Consider the following 14,273-nt stretch of genomic DNA (forward strand, 5'->3'; position numbering starts at 1 on the left):
TCCTGGCAAATTGGTTTGTTGTGTATTCCTCTATATGCATCTACTTACCGTGCAGCCCGCACTGCTTAGACAGTGTCAGGCAGCAGATAGCGCTTGCCGATCTTGCGGTTGTACTCCAAAACCTGCGCGCGCACCTTGCGCTTCTCCATGAGCTTGTGGCGCGTACCCGCGAGCAGTACGGCGTTCGGGTCCTCCGGAATGAGGTCGGTGAACACGCCGTAGCGCTCGGTGAGCGCGCGGATCTTCTTCAGGTGCTTCTCCTGCAGCTGCAAGCCCAGCGCATCGGCGTCCTCGAGCGTGTTGAGCGCGCGGCGCATCAGGCGCTTCCTGGCGTAGTGGTCCACCAAGAAGCCGAAAGTTACCTCGTCGGGCTCCAGGTCGCCGTTTTCAATCTCCGAACGCACACGCTCCAGCAGCTTCTCGGCTTGAGTTGTCCGCTTGGCACGCACGTACATCTGCATCATGCTGCGGTACGAGAACTTGTTGGGCTTGAGCTCGAACTTGGAGAACGTCTCGTCCAGGAAGACCTCTGCCGAGCGTAGACGCAGCGCGTTCGAATACACCGCCAGCATGGAGTTGAGCGTGATGAGGGACGGCTTGAGGCCCTTCTCGAAGGTCATCTCGTGGAACCGCACTTCCGCGCGCTTGATGTTGAGCGTCTGGAACTTGCCAAAGTCCTGCAGGTCCATCGGCGTGAGCTCAAAGTCCAGCGATTCTTCGCTGTCAGCGAAGAGATGGTCGTCCTCCTCGCCGTAAACCTCCATACTCCGCTCCGTCTTGACCAGGTCCGTCGTCTCCGCCAGCATCTCCTCGTGATCGGCCTTGTCCTTCTTCCGCAGCTCCTCCACCTGCGCGAGGGCCTCCGGACTCAGCTTGTAGCTCTCCCCTTCCTCCTCCTCTCCATCTTCGTCAAAGCGTCCGTCGTAATTGGCGTTCTTCAGCGAAAAAGTCTCCTTGCCCGGGCGCGTTAGGTCCACCTCGTTGCCCTCATCATCCCACTCGAGCGGCTCCTGGTAGATCGGCTCTGGCGGGGGAGGCGCCTTCTGGTTGCGCGGGGCCTTATCCACAATGGACCTGATCTGCGCGCGCGCGTACACGTTGAAGAGCGTGTTGTACACGAACTCGGTCATGGGCACGTGGTGACGCTCCATGTGTCGGATGATCTGCTCCGCCTGGATAAAGTCGCCGTGCTTGGCACACGCGTGCAGCACCGTCGTGTACGAGTACAGGTCCGGCACGTAGTCGTACAGCTCCTGCATCTCGTAGTAAAAGTCGATGGCCTTGTGCGCGTAGTAGTGCGACTTGGCGCACGCGTTCATCAGCGTGTTAAACGTCACCAGGGACGGCGTAAGACCGCACTCCAGCAGATCCTCGAGCAAGTTGAGCGCGCGCTCCACGCGGCCTTCGCGCGCGAATCCGTTGATGAGACAGCTGAAGGCGATCTCGTCCGGCTCCGCCACGTGCGTCCGCATCAAGTGGAAGGTCTCAAAGGCCTTGTCCAGGTCCCCCTCGGCAATAGCCGCGTTCATGAGAATGGTAAACGACGCGCGGTCCGGCACGAGCCCCGCCACCTGCATCTTCTCCATGACATTGTACGCCCAGGACACGCGCCCAGCCTTGGAGCACGCGCGCATGATGGCGTTGTAAACTGACACGTCCGGCAGCACTCCGCGCTCCTTCATGCGCCCAATGACGCGCACAGCGTGCGCCGCCTGGCCGTCGACTCCTAAAGCTGTCGCGTACAGCATATACGACTTGGCGTTGGGCGGGATCACGTGGGGCACGCTCTCCAGCGCGTCCATGAGCGCCAGCTCCGTGCAGTCCGAGGGCTTAACCGGTACCACGGTCTTGTCCGCGGCAATGGGCTCGAGGTTCTTCTCCATCCTGGTTAAGAGCGCGTTGGCCTCCTTATACAGGCCCTTGACAGCATACACGCGCAACAGAAAGTTGTAGTCGTTGACCGCCAGCTCGTGTTGCACTTGCCCATCCCCTTCAACTTCAACTTCAACGTCCGCCCCCGAGGCAGCTGCGGCCGCGCGCTGTGTCTCACCGACCTCCTTCATGATGTCCGGGTCGGCTCGCGCGATGGCGTTGAGCTTGGCGAGCGCGTCGAGCTCGTCCACGTCCTCGAGGCTCGGCTCGGGCTCGTACACGTAATCGCCCAGCGGGCCGGACTTGTCCATGTACTCAAAGACCTCGTCCAGCTCCTTGTTGAGCTCCTCGTTGCGCTCGAGCGCCGCCCACTCCTTGGCGTTGCGCGCGTTGGCGCGCTCCCCGGCCTTGAGGTCGCGCATGCGCTCGAGGTGCGAGCGGTGCGGCGCCGTGTCCTTCTTGAGCTTCTGCTTCGTACTTAGTGCGGTGTGGCTCTTGTTGCCTTTGCTGCGGTTCCAGCTCGACGTCTTGACCACGTGGGCCGACGCGCCGCCCTTGCGCTTGAGCAGCACGGGGCTCTGCGAGACGGCGCGCGTCTGAGATGGAGGAGGTGGCGAGAGCAGCGCGCCCTGCAGGTGCGAGGCGGTGGCGGCCGCGATGGGCGCGCGGGCGGAGGCGGCGCCGCGCGCAGCCGCGGACGCAGCGACGCGCAGCAACGCGGACATGATGGCGAGTGCGGAATGACAGGCAAAGCTCTGGTGGCGAGCGGCTCGACTAGAGGCTCGGATTGGTACAGATGGTACACAAGATGGGACAGATCAAGGGATGATCGGTTAAGTACGAAACAACTTCAGCTTGTGTTAGCCAATGAGAGCCCCTATCGATCTTGGTACAGGAAGGTGGCGACAGGATCAATGTTAGGGAGCGAGCATGATGCTGCTTGGTCTGCACTACAGTGCCCCTCTTTGTCGTGGGACCGAGGAGGGAAGTCAGGCAATAAAAGTATCAGCACACGAACGCGCATGGTTGCTTAGAGTGTAGTTCCTTTTGAATAGCACACGAATCGCACGTGTATGGCTGTTCATGAACCTCGAAGAGGTATTCCAGGCCAAACTCAGCTCAGCCAAGATGGAGATGCTATCGACAAAAAGTCCTTCCGATAATGCAGCCTCGCCCACATGTAGATTCGAATATACTCTTCGATGTTTCATTTAGCACCCGGACAGCGTGTCTAAGACCGCTTTCACGTGCAAATACGGTCTGTACGAATGGTTGGACCATGGTTGCTTTCATTGTGTGTGTGTTCCTTTGTTTATGGTTGACTGAGCTATTCAATTGCTTTGTGTTATTGCTACAAGTATTCGGGTGTAGTTGATAGTTCACCTTGAAGATCTTTGTCCATTTGCCATACAGTACAGATCCTTACAGCCATGAACTACAACATTAAACATGCACATGTTAAAGTTACTCTACAAAGAATTCGCTGACACCGCTGTAGCTGGTGGCACTAAAAGTATCAGCAACAGCAACACTTACGAACTAGATGCTACCCGTGCAAATAATTGTACTTGAAGTAAAATAATTTAAGGTGTACTTTAAGACTGCAATGATTTGGTATCTTTATTCACTCGTCCACGACATAGTCAAGATTGTTCCCGGTTGGTAATTGGCGGGTGGATGAGGAGGACAAGCCCACGGCAACCTTGTTGACATTTCGAGCGGACCCGGTAACATTACGCGCGGACGCAGATCGAAAGAATCGAAGACTGGGTGGACTTCTGGCGAAAGTGCTCCCGCCGGCCTTGGATGTTTCTTCCTCTGTCGCGTTGGACGGTCGACCGCTTCGGACGCTGAAGCTGGAGCGGCCACTGCGACGAGCCTTGTGGATCACGTTAAGCAAGATGCACGAGACGATCAGCAGACGCATGAAAATTCCCTGTACGAACTCCCACGTCAACCCCGTTAGCTCCTCGAGGAGAACGAACGGAGATTCGTGCATCGCGACCATCATATAGAGCAAGAACTCCATCTTCCGCTTGACTATCACGCGTCGAAACCCTCCGGACAGCGATAAATAAAAGAAGCGGAACACCAGCACGAAAGTGAGAGAGATAGTTTCCAGTATATTCTCCACTCCATGCAGTTTGCCTCCCGTTGGTAATCCAGCAATCTCGATTATAGAACCGAGTATATCCACCCAACTCACGAAGATTAAAGTCTCTGCAGCGTACGTGAACCATAAAATGGAGCGAACTTTGACCTTTTTAGCGACATCTCGACCGATAATGGTGATCTGGATGATGAACGTCAGCTGCAGACACGTCTCGGAGATATCGTTGAACTCGCTCATCGTCTCAAACGTCTCGTGCGAGTAAATGTGCGTGATAAAGGCAAGGAACGACGCGACTAGCAGCATTTTGACTCGAAACTCGCGACGCCGTGGCCAATACACAGAGATCAGATACTGGAACACCCAGGCATCGAGCACCAGCACGATCGGGAGGAAGATCGCCCTCGATAAGTCTTCCATTTCCTCCTGAGTGATGGCCAATTGAAGTTGATGAGTGTGCCGATTTGAGTACAACAAGTGATGCTCGAAATGGAAATGCGATCAGTTGTCGCTGTCGCGTGTGTTTTGGTTTGGCGCACAAATAAATAATAGCGAATGGCTGTTACTGATACTGACCGCTTTCTTGTCTGTCCCTGAATAGCGTACATTTGCTGCCTGTCCCCAGCTCTTTGTAGCAACGAACTAATCCTAGGTTGGGCCAGGACGTGAGGCATCTCATGTTGAACATGGTGCATTTTAGCGACGAATATGCATGTTTTTCTTCGCGCTACGTTTGGCGTTTGGCGGATGCGGGGCCTACGAAGATTTTCTTCATGCTGGCAGCTTTGGCTATAGCGGTGTTGAACTTTAACTTCCGAACTAGCGCGGGGATCGTTGCTAGCGTTAACAGACTGGGCGTATTCCCACCGGGCTCTGGCATTTCTTCCTCGCGCCCGGTTGACCGCATCGCACTTCGAACGGTCATGCTGGAGCGGCCACTACGTCGAGCTTTATGGATCACGTTGATCATTATACACGCGACGATCAGCACGCGCATGACGATAGCTTGTACAAACTCCCAGTTCACACCTGTTAAATATTCCAGTAGAACGAACGGGAGTTCATGCACTGCTACCAATAAATAGAGGGTGAACTCCAATTTACGCTTCGCCAGCACCCGTGCAGCTCCACAAGACAGCGATAGATAGAAGAAGCGAAAGACCAGCACGAACGCGAGCGAGAGAGACTCCACCCAATTCTCCAGTCCGTGCATTCTCGTGCCCAGATTGACGCCCGCGACTTCGAGCGCAGTCTCGAGCACGTCGATCCAACTCGCGAGGATCAGCACCTCGGCAGCGTGCGTGAAGTGGACGATAGAGCGGAGCTTGACTTTCTTGGATACATCGCGACCGATGATCGTGATCTGGATCGTGAACGTCAGCTGCAGACACGTCTCGGAGATGTCGTTATATTCCCACAGCGTCTCGTACGTCTCGTGGGAGTAAATGTGCGTGATAAAGGCAAGGAACGACGCGACTAGCAGCATTTTCACTCGGAACTCGCGACGCCGCAGCCAATAGACAAACACCAGGTACTGGAACACCCAGGCGTCGAGCACCAACACAATCGGGAGGAGGATTCCCCTCGACAAGTCTTCCAGTTTTTCTTGCGTAATAGTCATCCAGCTTCACCGTGGAAGGTTCCACGGAACCTAACGTGGTGGTCGATATGGTTGACGTTAAGTAGCTCTGCGAGTGCTGTCGTCATGCATAACGTGCTTGGTGCTGGCAAATGAATAGCGCATGCTGCGTCCAGCTACCATTCTAATCAGCCATGCGCTTTGGGTCAGAACTTGAGGCTGAATGCGTAAGCCGTTGATCACAAGGCTGTGACGGTATTCCTGTGTCCTTGTCGATGTGGTGTATTTGCACGGAATTCGTAGCTGAGCGAGACGGTATTTTAGTTAAATAAAAAATAATGGTGGTTGTTTCCGATACTACAAGGTTTGGCGCGTTCCTTCACCGTATCGTTGGGGGCGCCGGTCCAGTCACGCCGATCTTCATGATGTTGCTGGAAGATCTCGCACTTTTCACGCTTCTCCCGCTCACGACGCTCTTGACGCCCTTGTTCAATGTGCTCCGTATTGAAGTGACAACAGTAGAAGACATGGGAACCACCGCGTTGAAAGATCGAGGAGAGTGTGCGCCACTATCCTCACCGGTCGAGGGGATGCCGCTGGTTGCCCCACGAGTGTTCGCCGAGCTCTGCTTGATCTTCTTGTGTAAGTTGAGCAAGATACAAATCGCTATCGTTCCGCGCATGTAGACGCCTTGCACATACTCCCACGACACTCCAGTGAGATGTTCGATCACTACCATCACGTCTTCATGCGTCGCCACGAGAAAGTAGAGGAACATCTCGAGCTTTCTCGCCTCCAGCACCTTCCGGAAGCCGTTTGAGAGCGACAGGTAGTAGAACCGGAAGACTGGAACAAAAGTCATGGTCAAAGACTCGAGCACATTCGAGGCAATGTGCATCTCGTCCGTCAGCTCGTACCCCGCAGCCTCGATAGCCGAGGCCAGCATGTTGAGCCAGTCCAGCACGATGAAGCACTCGGCGATGTAGGTGAAGACCGTGATGGAGCGAAGCTTGACCTTGGCTCGGACGGCGTGGCCGATGATGGTGATCTGAATCAGGAACGTCAGCTGCGAACACACCTCGGAGATGTCGTTAAAGGACAACATCGTCTCCTTGTCTTCATGGAAGTAAACGTGCGACGCGAAGCCAATGAACGAGGCCAGCAGCAGCATCCGGACGCGGCGCTCGTGCCGACGCACGTAGTAGACGGACACGAGGTACTGGAACATGCCGAAGTCGATCATGAGCATGATTGGCATGAAGAGGGACCTGGAGATGGCGTCCATGCCCTCCTGGGTGAGCGCCATGGTCGCTTAGTTGGCTTCTTTACAGAGTTGGGAATGGGTAGGCTACAGTAGACTGAATGGAGTCTGCGGAAGTTTTGTTCGGGTATGGGAAAGGATGGTACAGATGACGCACCTGACCTCGTGTGCAACCCTCGGGGACTGAGGCCGTTAGCTTACTTGAGCACGGACGGACGGGCACGTAGGTAAATGCATTTGTTCCTCAACTTCTGAGCGATTTTGGCCTTAATTTATCCGGAGAATTCGCAGTACTTCATGGGTATTCGTAGGTGCAAGGGGGTTTCAGTTTTCAACTGCACAAGACCGGCAGTCCGACGTCCATCCATCCGACTTCGTTTTATCGCGTAGGAACATATCAACAAGCGGGGGCTGGACCCAGCGCGCCACACCTACAGTTTTGGAGTTGCCTAGACATGACAGCATGTATCTACAATACTCCGTAGTAGTTGATTTAGTGTTGTTGATCGTCAAAGTTGCTGGGAAGCTTGCACGCTATTCGGCAACTCCAAAATAACGGCGTGATCCTACAATGTGAGCTTGCAAAAAGCTACGAATGAATGCAATTTCGCTGCGCAGATCCAAGGAAGCGGATGCTGATCTGTTGACTTCCTATCTTGTGTATGCTCATGTTAAAATTCCTGCAGAAACGTTTATTTTTATTGTAGATGTCTGGGTGCTTGCTCTGTGCGAAGTCTATGTAGCAGCTACTCTCAAGGTCGAATCAACTATTCTTTTCTCCGAGTCACCTTCTTCTTAGTTCAGACCCGTATCAAACCGAAAAGCTTGTCACCCTGGAAAATATTCTTGATCCACGATACCGCCTTCTGCGTCATCTTGTACTGGACGAAATGCGTCGCCACGAAACTAAACAGGCCCCGTTCCTCGCTGCCAGAACCAGACTCTTTCTGCTTCTCCAGTTGTCCGAAGTCGTAGACCTTGGACGGATCCGTCGGTGTCGACTCCGAGACCCGCGAGAGGCAGCAGTGGCCCTTTCCAACTCTGAAAACTCTCAGTCTCATTTTCCGATCTCCCTCCAAGCGACCAAGACCCCCCCCCCCCACCCCCACCCGCACCCACTTCCCTCCAAGATGCGCGTTACCCAAGTCCTGCTGGCGACTTGCATTGCTCTCGCTCTGAGCAGCAACGACCTCGTATCTGCGAGGGAAGTTGGAATGAAGCTGAAGAGGACTCCTGCGATTTTCTCCTCTGAATCCGAATCCGCGTCTGAATCCGAATCCGCGTCTGGAACCGACTCCGAGTCGGGCTTGGCGTCGCTGCCCGCTGTGGAGGAGGGGGAGGACGACGACAACGACATGTTCGTGTACAAGGTGCCGTTCGTCAGTGGTAATGTCACCGGCACGATGGTGATTACCATCGACAAAAACACAGGGATTCCAATCTCATGATCGAAAGTTGCCAGAATACGAGGAAACGCGTCTACAGTGCACTTTGGTTCACCACGAGATGCTGGTGGAGAAAAATTGACAACTATAATACTTAGTGTTCCTGGCGACGGCGGTTCAGCAGAATATGAGCACCAACAGCCTGACGCATGTGACCTATTTGGCATTCTCCTCAATCCGATAACATCGCGGAACTGGGAGAACTGTACTGTACTGTGTCGCAGCGCTCGAAAATGCATGGCCGACAGCTCTGTTGTTCGCGTTCAGCGACTGGTCTGCCGCTCTTGACTGTCTTTTGACTGTCGCGTTCGCAAGTACGAATAGATTGCGCCTTCCTGAAAATTATCCAGAGAGAGAATAATACCTAGGTAATACAGCATGCTCGAACGAAACCGAGACCTTTTGATGATTCAACTACGTAGTAAAAGCTTTCCGAAACTCACGCGATCTTCCACGCTTCGGAGCTCTAGCATTTAAAAAAAAATGGGGCGTCTCCTGAATCGTAAAGTGGGAATGCTGGCCCATCTCTAAAAACATCCTCCTTGTGCAGAAGCCTGGTAATACAGGTAGTTTACGCGCAAAGCAGCCCATTACATCGCTTTGACAAGGCGACACGATCAATGCGATTTGTCTGCATACAGGCTACTTCCTATAAGACTAGGATTTCAGAGTTGCTGCGTTTCGAAGATCAACATACCAAATCTGCACTTCGTAGTCACCAATCTTTATGCTGGACGAAATGTGTCGCGAATCGACGAGGACCCGCTCCTCGCGATCGGATTCATACACCTTAGGTGGATCCGTCGGCGCCGAGTCCGAGACCCGCGAGAGGCTGCTCTTGACGACGACATTACCGAAGGTAATAACCATCTTGCCGGTGATGTTGTCACTGATGAACGGCACCTTGTACACGAACATGTCGTTGTCATCATCTCCTGCAGGCGGGCGCCGACGCCGAAATCTGATGCAGATTCGGTTCCAGATGCATACTCGGATACAGAGGAGATAATCATTCCAGCTTTACTCGCAGGTTGCTGTTCAGAGCGAGGTCGCTTGGATAACCCGCATTTATTGGTAAGAAGTGGAGGCCTTGGTCGCTTGGAGGGAAGTTGCATGTCAGGTCTTAGTCAGTAGATGGCTGCTCGGAAATTCCAAACTCGTGATCGAAAGTTGCCTTCAAAATACGAGGAAGCGGAGTGCGTGGACCTTTGGTTCACCATCAGATGCTGGCGAAAAAAATGACCTCATGCCAACGCCGATTGCCTTGAGATTGTGTTCACGGACTAAATAACTGCTGCATCGTTGCATCGCTCTGCAGCTCGCTGGCGTTCAGACAGCCCAAGGACGAGAAGACTCAAGCTCAATCCCGAAAGAAGGCAATAACAGCGTCATTGTGTTGTTTCTCACGATGAGCCTGGGTAAACGTCAATCTGGGACGGTCCAATAAGCCAAGGTAATGGGAGGCGAATGCTGCGAGGCTGCGATAGTTGCTGGCTGAGTCGCGAGCTCGAGCTCAGTTTAACTTTTTGCTGGTACGAGAAGAACAGGACCTGGCGTAGTGAGCAAGTATGAGAGCCGCCTTCGCTCGGCTGCACAGGGCTCGTAACATTCGTGGGAACCCAGCCATCGTGGAGCAGCCGGAGGTGCCGGTGCCAGTGCCGGCAGGGCCGAGAGACCATCGGAGCTTCATTTGGGTCTCCTCACGCGACGCGGAGATCTACCCGCTGGTCTTCTGCGTCTCGGTTGGCTTCGTGATCGGGACGTTCAGCCTCGTTCGCCACCTGATGTTGAACCCCGACGTGAACCTGAGCCGCGACCGCCGCGAGACGCCCGCCTGGGAGCGCTACAAGCCTGAGGAAGGATCAAAGTTCTCGCGCAACCGCCACCACTTTGCCAACCTCAAGCCGAACCCGGTCAACCAGTTTCCAGAGGCGAAAACGCTGCAGGAAGGGGCTGACGAGCCGTTCTCCGAGCACCTGTAAGGCTCATCCAGGGAGAAGCAGTGTGGACGCACAACTTTCGTAAGTATAGGATTGATAGCGAAGCCTGTGAGAGAAGTTAGTAGGATTGACCGGTTAACACGCAATCGACTTTTTAAGATACTTATGCCAATTCCATTTTACTCATTGTCATTGACCAGCACCTCCGAGCCATTCTGCAACACAAGAGGCAGGCAGACACAATCAGCACAAGGCATAATATACATCGCATAGCCCATTTGGGAAGACGCACCTGCATTCCGTAGTAGCTGACTTCTGCGCTGTCGTCGTCGAGCAGCATCGGCATGCTCTATTTGACCAAGCCAAAGAAGTACAAGAAGTATTCAACGTCAGACACAAAGTATTGGCACGAACACATTGAAAAGCCAGCCTTCTCACCCTTGCGTCGCTGCGAAACGACAGCACCTGGGCTGGAACTGCCACGCCGAACTTGGTTTCGATCAGGAGCTTCAACTGCGACACCTTCATCTGCTGCGGGATCTTCTTCACCAACGGCTCCAGCGACGTGGCCTTCATGGACATGGGGACGATGCTGACCTTGATGAGGCTGGACGCCAGTTTGCGCGGGCCGGCAGCTGATGCAGAGTCGAGACCGACTCCACCGCTCTCGATGGAGATCTCGGGGTACAGCTCACGCAGCCGAGCGTACCGCGGGTGAGCTGCTAGTACGCGGTCTCGCTCGCTCTTGTCGTCGCCGATCACGGCCAGTTCGTGCAGGACGCGCTTCAAGTAGAGCTGCTCCGCCTCCTGGCGCTCCTTCTCGCGCACGGGGCTCGCGTTGAACACCGCGATCCGGTCCGTCCGCGCCACGACCAGCAGGCGAGCTTCCCCCACGCTCATCTGCGCAGTGAGCGGGTTCTTGGTCAGTCGCAGCGTGTCCAGCAGCGGGAAGGCGTTCAGCGCGTCGATGGACGTCCACGAGTCCACCAAGTTGCCGCTCAGCGACAACGTCCGCAGCTTCTGGAACGCCACAGCAGCCGGAGACTTGAGGTCCGCGTGGGCGACGAGCGTCACAATGCGGTTGTCGTTCAGGAAGAGCTGCGTCAAGTTGACGAACATCCCCCCAGCCACCTGCCGCACGCGCCTCCAGGAGCTCAAGCGGTTGAGACTCAGATCCAGCAGCTCCAGCGTCTCCAGCCAGCCCGCACCACCCTCAAACTTCGTCAGCTGCTCGTCGTCGTACTCGTTGTCCACTAGATGCAGCTGCTCGAGCCTCGGGAAGTGGCGGGTCACGAGTCTCCCGACGTCCGGCCACGACAGCAGCGTCTGGTTCAGCACCAGCACCTTGACGTTGTCGAAAACTCCCTCCTTGTCATCGTCGTCGTCCTCCCCCTCCTCCACTTGAAACCTGTTGCCACTGAGGATCAGCGTCTCCAGCAGGGGTAAGTTTTTGACAATGTCCAAAATGTACTTCCACGAGCCAAACAGGTTCCACGACAGGTCCAGCTCCGTGAGCTTGGGCGTCAACGTGCCAAGGCTCTCTCCTTCGCCCAGCCCCGCAATCTGACAACCAGACAGCGAGATCTTCTCGATCGTCTGCAGCGTCTGCTGGGTGCTGAGCTTTTTGACGCCCACGAGCTCGATGGGCTTCTCGCTGCCCAAAGTGGTGCCCACGCCGCCCGCCACCGTCACGTCGGACCCACTGTCACCACTGCCGAAAGCCGTATCTTGGCTGCCGTAGCGCTCCTGAAGCCGCTGCAGCAGCGAGCTGTGTTTTTGACACGACTTGTCGAAAACGGACATCTTGGCGAACGAACACTTGAAGCTCAGCACGCCGTCGACTTTGCGACCCGCGGGCCCGGGGAAGTGCACGACGCGCCGGCCGTCGGGCAGCTCCACGCTGCCGTCGTTCTTGCCGCGGCCCCAGGCGTCCCACTCGACGCCGTAGTACAGCGTTGACGCGTCCTTGGCCGTCGCCACGGGACCCACGTAGCGCACGGTGCCACGCGCACCGGTCGCGTCCTCCACGCGGTCTCCGACGGCGTGCGCAGGCGCAGCAAGCGGTGCCGACGACGTGTCCATTTCGCGGATGTGTTTTTGACGGAAAAGACGCCAAGTAAAAAATACCCGTTTATCGTCAATACTTTGCCAATAAGAGTAGGCATATTTGTCATACATATTACGCCATTTAATTGCAGTACTGCATACGGGTTTGGGACAGAATCCGTATACCGATAGGTAGTCATGTCTTCATCGGCTTTCCTGCAAGGATTCGCGAGCAACTACTCCAGTTAGTGCATGTATATCTTCATTGAGTACTGACGTCCATGAAGGTGTTGGTGATGGTTATCATTAGTTTGCTAACTGCATGCTTACGTTCAAAACTCTATACAAAGTCGGCTGCGAGCGCATGTCGATCAGCAGCCAGATCCTCCAGCGATGCGCATGCACGAGGTCGAGTCGAACAGACTCAGCACGTTGGTCATGATGATCCAGAAGAAGGCGAAGACGAGGTAGCACACCGTCAGCGTGCCGAACAGCTTGCTCTTGCCGCCCTGAGCCTTGAGCGCGTGCACCTCCGACTTCTGTCGAGGCAGCCAGACCACGATAGTCAAGCGCACGTAGATGCCCTGAGCGTACTCCCACGTCACCCCCGTGGCGTATTCGAGCGTGATGAACAAATGCTCGTGCGAGGCGACGAGGACGTAGACGAACATCTCCAGCTTGCGCTCGCTCAGAACCTGTCGGAAGCTGCTGGACAGCGACAGGTAGTAGAAGCGAAACACCGGCACAAACGTCAACGTCACGGACTCGAGCACGTTCGAGAACAGGAGCAGTCCATCGCCCAGCTCGACTGTGGATGCGAGCATGTTGACCCAGTCCAGCACGATCAGAGCTTCGGCAGCGTACGTGAACCACGTGATGGACCGCAGCTTGACCTTGGCGCGCACCGCGTGGCCGATGATGGTGATCTGGATGAGGAACGTGAGCTGCGCGCAGGCCTCGGAGATGTCGTTGGACGTCAGCATCGTCTCGACGTCGTGCTCGAAGTACACGTACGACGCGAAGCCGATGAAGGAGGCCAGCAGCAGCATCTGCACGCGTCGTTCGCGCCTCCTGGGGTAGTATACGGGGACCAGGTACTGGATGCAGTCACCGAGAAGAGTGACAGGATCTGGCATGAAGAACCGGAACGCGAGACGGCGTCCATTCCGTCCTGGGTGATAGCCATGACTACTACAGGTACGCCCAAAACTTCCTCATGGACTTGCGCGGCACCTTCTCCTCCGTCACGCAGAACCAGCAGAGCGGGATCGTCACGAACGAGAAGGCAGCGCAGACGCCCATGATGGCGTTGAAGCCCATGGTCCAGGAGAAGTCGCCGCCGTAGTCCGTCCCGTTGAGTCCGAGCCCCGTCATGAACGCCGCCAGCACCATGAAGACCTGGCGCGTAGCAGACACGTGTGCCTGCGTTGTGCCTGTTTACTCCTTCTGTTGCGCATGATATCCCAACCTCAACAAGAGATCCTGTGAATACGACGAGGGAGAACTACGGTCGACCATCGGACGCACGAACAACGAGGAGCTGTACATGTATCGGGGATGAGGTGGGGTCGCGACGTTCGTCGGTCCTGATGAACAACTCGTCTCCACACACACTCAGCGTAGGAAGCACCGCAGGAGTGTCACGAGCTCTGGCATGGTCTTGATCGAAGCGAGGCCGTCCGCCGTCGCTTGCTTCGAGTCGATTGGCTTGGCGCCACGCGCTTTCACGCCAACTTCATCAGTCGAACTTCGACTCGATGGTGTCTCGCTTATCCCCCGCCATCGCAGCCACCATGTGCCAGTGACGCTTTTGTCGGGGGTCACACACTGGTTTGTATTGCACGCCAGGCTCACGCTGCCGGTCGAGTCATCCGTTTTGCGTGCAGTTTACCCTCTCTTGCAGGGTCGAGCTGTCTGGACGAACCATTTCCCCGTTAATTCAGCGATTAACGACGCCTGAATCCGAGCCCATCGTCAGGACATCCGCGCTGTCCACCATCCTGGCGATCCAGTTGGGTCG

The 14,273-nt window shown here is 55.4% G+C and overlaps 7 protein-coding genes across 7 annotated transcripts; 2 read left to right on the forward strand and 5 right to left on the reverse strand.

The window, feature by feature from the left end:
• Positions 1-65: 65 nt before the first annotated feature.
• On the reverse strand, positions 66-2,597 carry PHYSODRAFT_263944 (hypothetical protein; the record flags this gene model as incomplete). The annotated part of the gene is made up of 1 exon (XM_009530096.1): positions 66-2,597. One exon carries the CDS (start codon positions 2,595-2,597, stop codon positions 66-68), a length of 2,532 nt encoding a protein of 843 aa, XP_009528391.1.
• Positions 2,598-3,496: 899 nt separating this feature from the next.
• PHYSODRAFT_332991 (hypothetical protein) lies at positions 3,497-4,402 on the reverse strand (the record flags this gene model as incomplete). Its single annotated transcript, XM_009530097.1, has 1 exon — positions 3,497-4,402. One exon carries the CDS (start codon positions 4,400-4,402, stop codon positions 3,497-3,499), a length of 906 nt encoding a protein of 301 aa, XP_009528392.1.
• Positions 4,403-4,709: 307 nt separating this feature from the next.
• PHYSODRAFT_332992 (hypothetical protein) lies at positions 4,710-5,603 on the reverse strand (the record flags this gene model as incomplete). Its single annotated transcript, XM_009530098.1, has 1 exon — positions 4,710-5,603. One exon carries the CDS (start codon positions 5,601-5,603, stop codon positions 4,710-4,712), a length of 894 nt encoding a protein of 297 aa, XP_009528393.1.
• A 337-nt stretch (positions 5,604-5,940) lies between these two features.
• Positions 5,941-6,867, reverse strand: PHYSODRAFT_332993 (hypothetical protein; the record flags this gene model as incomplete). Its single annotated transcript, XM_009530099.1, has 1 exon — positions 5,941-6,867. The coding sequence occupies one exon, from the start codon at positions 6,865-6,867 to the stop codon at positions 5,941-5,943; it is 927 nt and encodes a 308-aa protein (XP_009528394.1).
• A 1,085-nt stretch (positions 6,868-7,952) lies between these two features.
• On the forward strand, positions 7,953-8,270 carry PHYSODRAFT_264043 (hypothetical protein; the record flags this gene model as incomplete). The annotated part of the gene is made up of 1 exon (XM_009530100.1): positions 7,953-8,270. The coding sequence occupies one exon, from the start codon at positions 7,953-7,955 to the stop codon at positions 8,268-8,270; it is 318 nt and encodes a 105-aa protein (XP_009528395.1).
• A 1,565-nt stretch (positions 8,271-9,835) lies between these two features.
• Positions 9,836-10,249, forward strand: PHYSODRAFT_264002 (hypothetical protein; the record flags this gene model as incomplete). Its single annotated transcript, XM_009530101.1, has 1 exon — positions 9,836-10,249. One exon carries the CDS (start codon positions 9,836-9,838, stop codon positions 10,247-10,249), a length of 414 nt encoding a protein of 137 aa, XP_009528396.1.
• Positions 10,250-10,386: 137 nt separating this feature from the next.
• Positions 10,387-12,289, reverse strand: PHYSODRAFT_560893 (hypothetical protein; the record flags this gene model as incomplete). The annotated part of the gene is made up of 3 exons (XM_009530102.1): positions 10,387-10,422; positions 10,500-10,556; positions 10,646-12,289. The coding sequence occupies 3 exons, from the start codon at positions 12,287-12,289 to the stop codon at positions 10,387-10,389; spliced, it is 1,737 nt and encodes a 578-aa protein (XP_009528397.1).
• Positions 12,290-14,273: the final 1,984 nt, after the last annotated feature.

This window comes from Phytophthora sojae (assembly GCF_000149755.1).
Source record: "Phytophthora sojae unplaced genomic scaffold PHYSOscaffold_5, whole genome shotgun sequence".
Classification (NCBI taxonomy): Eukaryota; Oomycota; class Peronosporomycetes; order Peronosporales; family Peronosporaceae; genus Phytophthora; species Phytophthora sojae.